Raw genomic sequence first — 12138 nt, 5'->3', positions numbered from 1 at the left:
GGCAAACTCGGAACGATGCAACGAACACGATGGTGCGGGAGGTGTCGTAAACGGATGACCCGATCGTCGTGAATCGATGAAAAACCAACTAAAACCGAGTTATTACCGACGATACTTCCGACTGAAATTCACGACGAACGGCGATGATTCACGACGAAAGGTTTGTGGGGTTTTGTTCCTCGGTTAACAACGAACACGATGGTGGTTTTGGCTCGTCGTTTGGAGGTCGGACGACGAGTAGATCGGAGTTCGAAGTAGGGAGAACGGGAGAGGAAAACTGGAAAATTTTCCAGAAACATACGGCAGTCTGGGGGTTTATAACATCTCATAATTAAAAATGGCTAAACCAAGAGTTTAGCCACTGAACTTCCTGCACTTCTTAAAACGGTCTGCCATCTTTGAAATCTTACAATTTAATCCCCAAATTTCTTCCAAAAACCAATTAAATTCACCATTTTATAATTTCTTAAATTTAGCCCCTAAATTGGGGTGTTACATTATATATAATATAACCATGAGTATTTAAGTATCTTTCAAGTAAATAACTAACATCAACTAAAGAAATTATCATAAATAATCGATAGCTATCAACAATGGATACGATGAGTTTCACAATTTGATCCATGATTATATTTGCTTCCCTCCAAATGTGCTTAGTAATTATTTATAAATTTTGTACAAATATATTTTATATTAACTATATATATTAATAAATTTGATATATGTATATTATAGATATTTTTTTATTTTAAAAACATAATTATAAATAATACGTAAAATTAATATATTCATAAAATTATATTATAAATAGAGAAAATAACCTCATTGACCAAAAATGTCTTATAATATACGATTTTAACCAACTTTTTTTGGATTTGCCAAAATGACCAACTAAATCGCAATGCGATCGTTAATTCGCAACGCGATCTCGGGTATCGCAAATCAGTTTCTAGATTCGCAACGCGAACTTCGACTATCGCAATGCGAACTTGGACTATCGCAATGCGAACTTCGACTATCGCATTGCGATTTACATATTCGCATTGCGATAGTCCAAAATCGCAACGACGATATTGTATTTGTTTCTTAAGAATTTTCTCTAAAAAGATAGTATTCGCGCGGACGTGTCGAAGTCACGTATTACCACGACCACGACCACGACCACGACCACGACCCGAGACGAGACGGCGGCGCGCGAGAGTCCCCCTTGTTCTCTATCACTCAACAAGGAAGTGAGAAAGCCAAGCCTTAAATACCATTCCCAATAGTGTTTCCAATACTATGTGGGATTGAGCATTACCAACACTTGTTCCCAATACTATGTGGGATTGAGCCTTAAATAGTGATATTATTTTTGAATGTTTTGCTTAAAATTGCAATAATCACGATTGATTGTAGATTGACTTTTAATTATGACATATTTAATCGTATAATACTAATGCAATTGGTTGCTGATTCAGTTGTTTTAAGGTGCATGATTGTTAATTGTTTCATGAATAATCACATTGTATTGGAAACAAGTGTTGGTAATGTTCAATTCCACATAGTATTGGAAACACTATTGGGAATAGTATTTAAGGCTTGGCTTTCCCACTTCCTTGTTGAGTGATAGAGAACAAGGGGGACTCTCGCGCCCGCCGCCGCCGCCGTCCGTCTCGTCTCGTCTCGTCTCGGGTTGGGTCGTGGTCGTGGTCGTGGTAATACGTGTCTTCGACACGTCCGCGCGAATACTATCTTTTTAGAGAAAAATTTTTAAGAAACAAATGCAATACCACCAGTCGTTGCGATTTTGGACTATCGCAACGAATTTGGAATAAATCGCAATGCGAATTTGGAATAAATCGCAATGCGAACTTGGACTATCGCAATGCGATAGTCGACTATCGCAATGCGAACTTGGACTATCGCAATACGAATATGTAAATCGCAATGCGATAGTCGAAGTTCGCGTTACGATAGTCCAAGTTCGCAATGCGATAGTCGAAGTTCGCTCCAAGTTCGCAATGCAATAGTCGAAGTTCGCGTTGCGAATCTGGAAACTGATTTGCGATACCGGAGATCGCGTTGCGAATTATCGATCGCATTGCGATTTAGTTGGTCATTTTGGTAAATTTAAAAAAAATTAGTTAAAATCGTATATTATAAGACATTTTTGGTCACTGAGGTTATTTTCTCTTATAAATATGGGTAAATTACAAATTTTAAGTCAAAAATAAAATAAAACTTTCCGCTGTTGAAAAGCACCGACCTGGATCCACAACTGCCGGAGCCAACCCGAACCAACTGGAACCGGGTTTGTAGACGTTTCCTCTATAAAATCAAAATACCCAACACAAAATACATTTCACTTTCTCCAAGCTAACCCCACCTCCCCCCAAAATTTATCGTTTCTTCTCGGTCGTCCTCAATAGTAATCCAATCATGTTGACAGGTTCCTTACTCTTTGCTGATTTCTTACAGTGTCGCCCATAGTTAATGCCTCGTTTTGATTTAACTATAAAGGGCTTTCAATTCGGTTTAGTATTATTATTTTTGAATGGAACTGTTGCAGCTTTTTTTGGACTTCAACTTGTTTTTTTTAAATGGGTCAATTTACCCCCGATATGTTTTTATTTTTTTTCTTCCTGGAGGCGGTGTTCGATTCTTTTGTTCTATTTTTGTCCCTTTATTTGATGTTTGAGTTCGGTGTTTTTTTTTGTATGTTAGGATTATACTATCTGATATTGAATAAAGATTATCCGGGTTTCCGTTGTCTCAGTGTTTAATTTTGAGGGGTGTAATCTTCATATATATTTTTACAGTAAAGTGTGCTTGATGGAATTAAATTATTGAGTTCTGGATATTAAAGTAAACCGATTGATTAAGATGTCTATATTTCGTTAAAAAAAAATGAGCTTCATATACTTGAATTCTGCAGACATTAGATCCACTGAACATTTGAGAAGATCTAATTCTTTAATTCTATCAACAGAGTTTTGCTCATAAGCCTATATTTTTAACTGTATAAATAATTAGTTTTATAAGTTTTATGGGGATATTTAGGTAGATGGTATTTGAGAAAAGGTGAAAACTATGAACTACATTCAAACTTTGATGCTTTTGGTTGCAAATTACAGCATGGGTTTGCCTGATGGTTAGTTAGGAAAGGAATCAACTATCACTGTTGAGGTTTTACCAGACTACCAGTTCCATGGTTCCCTTTTATCCTACTAGTCATGGTGTTTGTATTTGATATTATAATTATTTTACTCTGAAGTATACTCTTTGAATGTTGTAGTTAGTGTGAAACGGCAAAAGGAACTCTTGAAGGCTGTGGAAATTGACACCAGTCAGCCTCCATATGTTTTCAAGTGTCAATTGTATGATCTGACTGGAGTACCTCCTGAAAGGCAGAAAAATAATGGTTAAAGGTGGCTTGCTGATGGTACTTGTTTTTTTTCTTTTCTTTTTAAATAGCTGGCATAATTACTGTAAAAAATGCTTTGTTTATTTATTGCAAAGTTGAGTGCTGCTTATCCTTTATTTGTCAAGTTATGGTTTTCTAACATATTTATTTTCAGTGTGATTCATGAATTTCTAAAGTTTACCCTTGACAATGTAGGATGATGCTGATTGGTCTACAGTTGGACTGAAACAGGTGAGCAATCTTGGTACTATTTACCTTTTTCCCTTTCATCTCATGCGTATCGACAGTTTTCAAATGAGAATGCCGCACCTTCTGCAATAATGTATTTGCTAGGGTCAAAAGCTGATGATGATGGGAACTGCTGATGAGATTGTTAAGGCCCCAGAAAAGGGCCCTGTTTTTATGGAAGATCTTCCAGAAGAAGAGCAAGCGGTATCTTTAGTAAGTGCCAATTTAATTCCATGTTTTTTCCCCTTTCAAATGAAATATAGGTTCTTGCATTGGGGATTATATAAAGAATATAATATGTCATTATTGTAGTATGCCTTAGTGTCATGGATGCCTTTTGATTTCATTGTAAGTCCAGCTTGTATCGAATTGTTTACTTGTGATCTACGCATTAATCAAGTGTTTGGAATCTTTCCTTTGATTTCATTGAACATGATTACGTGCTAATTGTTAGTCAACGGCTACTTGTTAAAGATTATAGTTAATGGGGGAGCCTATTAAAGATTATAGTGAGACTTGGATGAAATCATCCTCTACATTGTTTTTAGCTTTACCACTCTTGTTGTCCTGGAAATATGGCTACAAAGTAGCTCTTCCTCATATCAAAATAATAGCGATGGATTTGCCTATTATTATTTGCTAACTATTAATATTCTCATATTAGGCTAGCCTGACTTTCAGTTATCTGACCTGAAGTTTATTGATAGCATTATGTCTCCTTTTTTGGGGTGTTACGGATTGGTTGCAATAACTTGACTATGCATTTTTTTTTACTATTATTTTTCCTTCATCTTGTGTTAGTATAATTTTTTCCTTTTCCTTATCCTTGCAACTGAAGACTCTTACCTATTTTCTTTTTTTTTGTTGGTACTTTTAGGGTCATAGTGCTGGGCTATTTAATATGGGAAATACCTGCTACATGAATTCTACTGTTCAATGCCTGCATTCTGTTCCAGAGTTGAAGTCTGCTTTGGTAAAGTAAGTATGTTATCTGTACCTAACAATGCATTATGTGAGAATATGGCACTAGGTTTGTATGAGGTAGACATAATGTTACTGTCTTAACTGTGATCAGATATTCACATCATGGAAGAAACACTGATGATCAGACTTCTCATATGTTGACTGTTGCAACTCGTGATTTATTTGGTGAACTTGATAAAAGTGTGAAGTCAGTTGCCCCAATGCAATTCTGGATGGTTTGTTTCCCTTTTTCCTAGTTATATATTATTTGGATCCCCCTGCTCTATCTAATCTGTGAAGCTCATGGAATATGACTAGGTGGCAGAAACATATCTGCTAGTGATGTGAGATTTTTGTCGGTGTACTCACTTATATTCAGTAAATATTTACACAAGGTTAAGTTCATGAAAACTGTGTGATATTGTGACTTATCTTACATTTTGTGCCGATTCTGTTGAATTTCCTTAGTGATTTAATCTCTCTTATCATTTATTGCCGGATCTTCATGCAAATATTTTCTATGCTGTTGTCAACTGAATTGTTGTACCGTACTCCAAAGTTCATTAAAAGATTTTCTCTTCTGATTTTTGTTGCTATATGGCACTTCGTCTGAAAAGCATGGAAATTTATTATTTTTATGTATCTTGGTTTCAGGTGTTACGTAAAAAGTATCTCAATTCGTCCAGTTGCATAATGGTGTCTTCATGCAGCAGGTTTTTTACACAACTGTACATAATACTCCTGTACTAGATTTGTTTATATTCTGATATATAATTTGGAATTTTCTTCAGGACGCCGAAGAATGTTGGACCCAACTTTTATATACCATCTCTCAGTCTCTTCGATCACCAGGTTCCAGGTAATTTTCTTGTTCTTTTCCATTTGGATCACTAATACTCAAGGTTGTCAAGGCGCAGCCATAAAATGTAAAAATGCTTCAAAGCCTCCAAGGCGACAGAAAAGCTAGCTTCAATTTTGTAATTTCCTTTTTTTTCCTGACTTTGAAAATTAAAATATGGTATTTACTCTTGATTTCCATATTTATTATCTTACAACCAAATATCTCTTTTACCCTTTTCTTTTAATTATTTTCTCCCTCTTTGAAGCCTGTTCTCATTGTTTAAAAACAGAGAAGCTACTCTGTTTTAGTTTTCAAAAAACAGAACGTCTGTGTCTGCCACGTTTTTAAAAAATTTCTTGTAGATTTTTGTCATTGCTTTTTCTGCTCTATGTCTATTTTAAAACTTCTCTAGTAATTTTTTCATTACTTTTGCAATCTGTCATCGTAGACTGTCAGCCACTTTGCATGTTTGAAAAATGGGTAATTAGACAATTGGAGAAAACAAAATCTCAAATTTTAGACACCTGAACCCGACATTGATTTGTAAATAGATAGATCAGAACTGAGACCCGACTAGAGTTTTTTTTTTAAAAAACATGGACCTAAGATAAACTATTCAAGAGATCATGGTAGTGAAATAAATTTAGTAAGTGTCAATTTTTAATTACATATCACATTATGTTTTGTAATTAATTAGTGAATGAATTATTAGCATTAAATATTATAAAATTTAATTTACTAGTTATTTTTTATAAAATGAATTATTATTACAATATATATATATATAATATATATCTTATTTATATATATGTGTCTTATTTTACTGAGGCGAGTATTTTTCTTTTGCATGTTGTGCCTCAGACTAAAGAAGTCTTTGCTCCTTGAGTGTGCCTAGCGCCTGTGACAACCTTGCTAATACAAAGTTAATACTTATTGGTGTAAGTTTGAGCAAGTTATGGTGCACTTGGTAATTAAAACAGCTTCACAAAAGCCGTCACTTCATTGTATCAAACTTGCTCATCAAGATTATGTTTTTTTACTAGCTTTGGAGTGTTTTTGACATTACCAGCAAGGTTAAGAAACTGGCATGTGACTCCTTTATTTATGTTTATTTTTTAAATATCCATTAAGGACACATTGCCATTTCTTAACTGAGTTTAAAACCTTTACCAATGTTTCAAATAATTATCCTTTATCTATTTAGAAAATTAATACTAATCTCTCTTCTTTTTACAGTGAAAATATCAATACTGTAAATGACCTTTTTGGTGTTGAACTTGCAAGCAGGTAGATATCTACCAATTTGATGGTCTTATTATTATTATTATTTACTGTTGACATTATCAAATTAGGCAGTTTATATGCTCCAATGCCATGTTCTATAATTGTTCGATGATTGTTTCCACTATTCAAAATGTCAAATACTACTGGTTCATGGAAGAATTACGTATAAAAGTAAGCCATCTTTTGCAAACTGGGAAAAACGACGAAGAATATCAAGTTTCAACTACACTAGACAAGCAAAGCCAGAACACGCTTTACTTTCATGCCTACATTGGAGTAGTTCTTGCAGTTTCTAAGTTCAAGGGATGTTAAGATTTTTGTGTTCTTTATTTGGTGTATGTTACTTCTAAGATAGTTATTTACCCAATATTTGGCTGATTTGTCCACAGTTCCATGTGCTCAAGTTTTTGTATTACCTAGAATACATTGTTAAATTTGCTTTCATATTTTTTCTGCTTTTTTTCATCTGGTTCTTGATAAAGTACACTTGTTGCATCATCCACCGTGTTCGATTACTAGGATTCATTGCCAAGAGAGTGGTGAAGAAAGTTCTGAGACGGAATCAGTTTATTCACTAAAATGCCACATTTCACAAGAAGTGAATGAAGGTCTAAAGCGTGTAGGTTATATCTGCTGCCTTCTTTTCTGGTCTATACATGATTATTTAGTTATTTACAGTTCCTATTCTATCTATTATTAACTATATTCAATTGTTTGTTCTATATAAAGTTCTTTAACATTGTGGCCAAACTGAAATAATTTTCTGTCGAGGGTTTTATCATGTATATCATTTTACAAATTTATGATAATGTCTATTATTGTTCATTCTTCTGTAGTTACATCGACATCCTAATAAAGAATGTTTATAATTCCTTTGTTGTTTGAACTTTTCATTTTGCTTGAAGTACCCATGTTTGAAACTTGTGTTCAACACATATCCAGACATGGTATGGATATATTACACTTAGAGGATCCCCCAATTACATGAAAAAACTTGGAAAAAATTTAACATGTGTTGGTGATGCATGAGTGTTTAATTATTTCATAAGATTTTATTGTTTCAGTTTTATTTTTTAATTACCAGACATGACATCTAAGATTATAAGATATCTTTATGGTTTCAATATAGGGCTAGGATTATTAGTTATCTTTAGGGTCTTAAATCTAGGGCTAGGATTAAATCTTTGTGTGACCTAGTTATGTTGCTCAAACATGAGTACGGGTGTCTTACTCGGGTACGTGTCTATATGTCGGACTCATCAATTGAGTTAAACTCAAGACACGATGATACGACACAAAAGGATCCAAGAGGACATGGGTGTTGGGACTCGTTTTATATATACTTAAATATGATATATGTCTATAATACACCAATATTTATATCTAAAATATTATTTTTATTTTTTAACCATTAGTAATTGCAAATAAATATTGAAAACAAATATAATAGTTACCATAATGTTTATTATTTGGATGGATTTAAGTAACAAGCTTTAGGGCTTCAAACCCAAAACTAAGAGGTTGTAATGTTCAACTCCCAATCACTGACAGTCCGATAATTCGAATCATATTTTGTACCCATATACTTGTAATGCCGTGTTGACTTGGATGCAACTCTCATTTTGGCGAGTCCGAGCAACAGAGATCCCTAGTATAAGTAAGTTCTTGTCATGCATAAGAGAGAAGGCAAAGAAGAGGAAGTTAGACTCGAGGAAAGGAATTTGAGAATTACTAAGGAAGGGTTAGGGATTGCGAGGAAATCAATGAGGAAATTTGAGACGTAGGAATCACTTGATTATTAAAACAATAGATACAAAAGGGAAGTCCATTACCTATTCAGCAAGAAGAAAAAAGAACATGCATGTAATCCTCCAGCCCAAAGGAAATAGATGGCACAATACATGACCGTTAGAATTTGTTATGACCAAGACAACCGGCTAGCAGAGCTGTTGGATTCAATACTATTGTAAACAAATAAAACATTGTACTGCTGAGGCATTTTTCATATGACTTGAATGAATGAAATCTCCATTTCCTCTGAATTTTCTAGTTATTTTCTGCTTTCTCTCGATTAATTCTCTATTCTCTCTAGCTATAACAATTGGTATCCAGAGCCACTCTCCACTCTTCCTAGCAGCTTGTTAATTGGTATGACAAAGCAAAATCAAACCATGACTGAAACTTCTTGTTGAAAACATTTTGATATTTCGATAACAAATAAATGTGTTAATGAATTTTAAGATTTTATATTTGATTAAATTATTTGAATATTACAAATATTACTCAAAGTTTTACAATATCAATTTTACTCCTTATTAAATGATAAATTGAGATTCACATTAAAAATATTTTTGAAATATTTTTTACAAAGTGTTTCGAACTTGAATAAAGTCAAAAATGGATTTTCAAAGAGGTAGTACCGGTATTGCCTTATAGTAGTATTGATACCATAAACACGGTACCGATACTACTCGTTTGGTTTTGACTCCGAATTTTAACAGAATGCCAAAATGGTACCAATACCATGTTTCGGTATCGATACTACTATACATAGTAGTATCAATACTCCTTGGACGATATCGATACCACTGGCTTGCAACAGTTAAAATATTTGAATTTATAACAGGTAGTATCGATACCCCTTAGTGGAGTACCGATACCAAGATGCTCCCAACAACTATTTTGAGTGGAAAACACATCCCAACGGCTTCATTGACTCCCACATCTCCAACATTTTTAAATCATCTGAAGAGTATTTAAACAAGCTTTGAAGCCATTGGTGACCAAGAGATACACAAGAATTGAAAGAGAAACAAGAGAGAAAGCCTTAAACTTATTGTTTGAGCAAATCAAGCCAACATTCATTCAATATTCAATTTGCTTTCCAAAGAACACTACTTGTGCTTATTGTATTTATTTATTGAGTGTTCTTTTTTGTTCTTGAATTGTGCAAACATATTTCCTTGTGAGGTTTCCTTAAGTTTGCAAAATTTGTAAATTTCTCTTTGAGAGAGAGTGTCTCAAGAATTTGTGGTATAATTCTTGAGGGAGTTGTAAGGTTACTCTTTGTCCTCAAAAGAAAGAAAAAATAATGAATTTGTAGAAATCCTTAGTGTGGATAGCTAAGGTAATGGACGTAGACTTTGGTTGAGAAAGTCGAACCACTCTAAATCATTGTGTAAATTATTTCTATTTTCTGTCAAGCTTCCACCAAAATCTTTAATTGCCAATTCACCTTCTCTTGGTTATTTCATCCGATCGATTGACTCAACAATTGGAATCAGAGCCTTACACATTTGAAGGTTTTACCTCATCTTGAGAAGATCTTAGAAGAGTTCAATTGTTATCTAAATCATCTATGGCATCTACATCAAACTTCGAGTTCGTTCTTGATTCTCAACCCGTCAATATTGACTCAACAATTGGAATCAGAGCCTTACACATTTGAAGGTTTTACCTCATCTTGAGAAGATCTTAGAAGAGTTCAATTGTTATCTAAATCATCTATGGCATCTACATCAAACTTCGAGTTCGTTCTTGATTCTCAACCCGTCAATAAGCCTCCATTCTTCAATGGAGCTAACTATGCCTATTGGAAGAATAGTATGGAGTTCTTCATTCAAGCTAGTGATTTGGGAGCATGGAACATCATGATGAAATGTTACTATGCACCATCCACAAACACGGAGATGTGGAGTGAAGAAGAGACGAGACAATTACAGTTAAATTCAAAAGCAATACATATTCTATTTTGCGCACTTGGACCTGATGAATACAGGAGAATATCATCTTGTTCAATCACAAATGAGATATGGGATAAGCTCCAAGTCACACATGAAGGAACTGACGAGGTAAGAGAAACCAAAATAAGTCTTCTTAATCATAGCTATGAAAATTTCAAGATGAAACCAGACAAAGATATCAAAGCTATGACGGATGGATTTTTTGTAATTGTAAATGGTCTCAAGGGATTCGGAGAAATAATTCCCAATGAGAAGCTCGTAAGGAAGATGATCAATTCTCTTCCAAAATCTTGGCAATCAAAGAAGACCAATTATCGAAGCTAAAGACCTAAAGTCTTTAACTCTCAATGAGCTAATTGGTTCTCTTTTCACTCACAAAATGATGATTAAAGACGAGGAAGTTCAAGAGAAGAAAGACGATGCAAAGAAGGAGATAGAGAAGAAGAAGAACATTGGTGTTGCTCTCAAATCCACAAAAGATGAGAGTGATTCTGATGATGATGAAGATGATGATGATGATGAAGATGAAGAAATGACATTATTTGCCAAAAGACTCAGAAGCTTAATGAAGTCAAATAGAGGAAGAAAATTCCAACGAAATGAAGGCTTCAAAAATGAGTCCAAGGAGAAGGACCCAATAATATGCTATGAGTGCAAAAATCCTGGGCATATTAAATTTGATTGCCCATAATTGAAGAAAAAAGATCTTTCCAAGAAGAAACATCAAACACACGTGGATACTTGGAGTGATGATGAATCATCCGATGAAGAGGAACAAGAAGTAGTTAACTTGTGTTTAATGGCTACCGAGGAGAAATCTCAGGTAACCTTTAACTCATCCATGTTAGAAGATTATTCTTTTGATGAATTATTAGAGGCATATTATGAGTTGGCCTTGGAGTATGAGATCTTATTTTCAGAATACAAGAAAAGTATTTCAAAACTGAAAAATGAAAAAGATCTCTCATCCAAGACCAATAGTGAACTCAAAAGTAAGATTAAAGACTTGCAAGTCAAAATAAAAGATTTTGAAAAGAAAAATTTTGATTTGCAAAACTTACTTTCAAGTGTTAATAATGATCATCAAAAGAAAATTGATGATCTTAAAGTTTCTTTTGATAGAGTTGGAACAAAACATTTTGAAAAAGGACAAAATTCTAATTCCAACTCTGTTAGAAAGAATTTTAAATCTTACAATCATAGAGGTCCCCAAAGAAATTCAAATAGTAAGATCATTAAGAGTATATGGGTCCTTAAAAGACTCATTGCTACTAAAGAAAATGATATCCTAAGTAAATGGATACTTAAGGGGACCAAGCTTTTAGGGATTAATGAATATGGACCCAAAAGAATTTGGGTACCAAAAATCAAAATTTAATATATGTTTGTAGGCAAAGGTGCATTGCTACAAGGCACCAAATATAATATCAAATTCATGGTACCTTGATAGTAGATGCTCAAGACATATGACCGGAGATAAGAGCCGGGTTTCAGAGCTTAACAAAAAAATGGAGGAGTAGTAACCTTTGGTGATAACTCAAAAGGTCATATAAAATGTATATGTACTATTGGTAATACCTCTTCCATACAAATTGAAAATGTTTTATATGTGAATAGGTTAAAACATAATCTTTTAAGTATTAGTCAATTATGTGATAAAGGATACAATTTCA

At 33.9% G+C, this 12138-nt stretch overlaps 1 protein-coding gene across 2 annotated transcripts; it reads left to right on the top strand.

Moving 5' to 3' along the window:
- Window positions 1-2353: 2353 nt before the first annotated feature.
- On the top strand, window positions 2354-7332 carry LOC120146018 (ubiquitin carboxyl-terminal hydrolase 7-like). Of its 2 annotated transcripts, XM_039159682.1 has the most exons (10): window positions 2354-2431; window positions 3278-3424; window positions 3602-3637; window positions 3740-3847; window positions 4512-4612; window positions 4710-4833; window positions 5252-5310; window positions 5389-5456; window positions 6675-6725; window positions 7242-7332. In XM_039159682.1, the coding sequence occupies exons 2-9, from the start codon at window positions 3401-3403 to the stop codon at window positions 6692-6694; spliced, it is 540 nt and encodes a 179-aa protein (XP_039015613.1). In that variant the 5' UTR covers window positions 2354-2431; window positions 3278-3400; the 3' UTR covers window positions 6695-6725; window positions 7242-7332. The 2 variants fall into 2 exon arrangements, with proteins under 2 accessions (XP_039015613.1, XP_039015614.1); XM_039159683.1 differs by lacking the exons at window positions 6675-6725; window positions 7242-7332 and adding an exon at window positions 6300-6592.
- The last annotated feature ends 4806 nt before the right edge of the window (window positions 7333-12138 follow it).

This window comes from Hibiscus syriacus, unplaced genomic scaffold (assembly GCF_006381635.1).
Source record: "Hibiscus syriacus cultivar Baekdansim isolate YM2019G1 unplaced genomic scaffold, ASM638163v2 tig00110895_pilon, whole genome shotgun sequence".
Lineage (NCBI taxonomy): Eukaryota > Viridiplantae > Streptophyta > Magnoliopsida > Malvales > Malvaceae > Hibiscus > Hibiscus syriacus.
Note: the sequence above shows the minus strand (reverse complement) of the source record. Positions and strands in the feature narration are given on the sequence as shown.

What these genes read in the sequence shown, in the direction of transcription:
- LOC120146018 (XM_039159682.1), top strand. Translation starts at nt 3,401, where the DNA reads ATGGTTAAAGGTGGCTTGCTGATG. An exon ending in CCCCAATGCAATTCTGGATG is followed by an intron (nt 4,834 to 5,251) that starts GTTTGTTTCCCT and finishes TCTTGGTTTCAG; the next exon opens with GTGTTACGTAAAAAGTATCT. An exon ending in ATGGTGTCTTCATGCAGCAG is followed by an intron (nt 5,311 to 5,388) that starts GTTTTTTACACA and finishes AATTTTCTTCAG; the next exon opens with GACGCCGAAGAATGTTGGAC.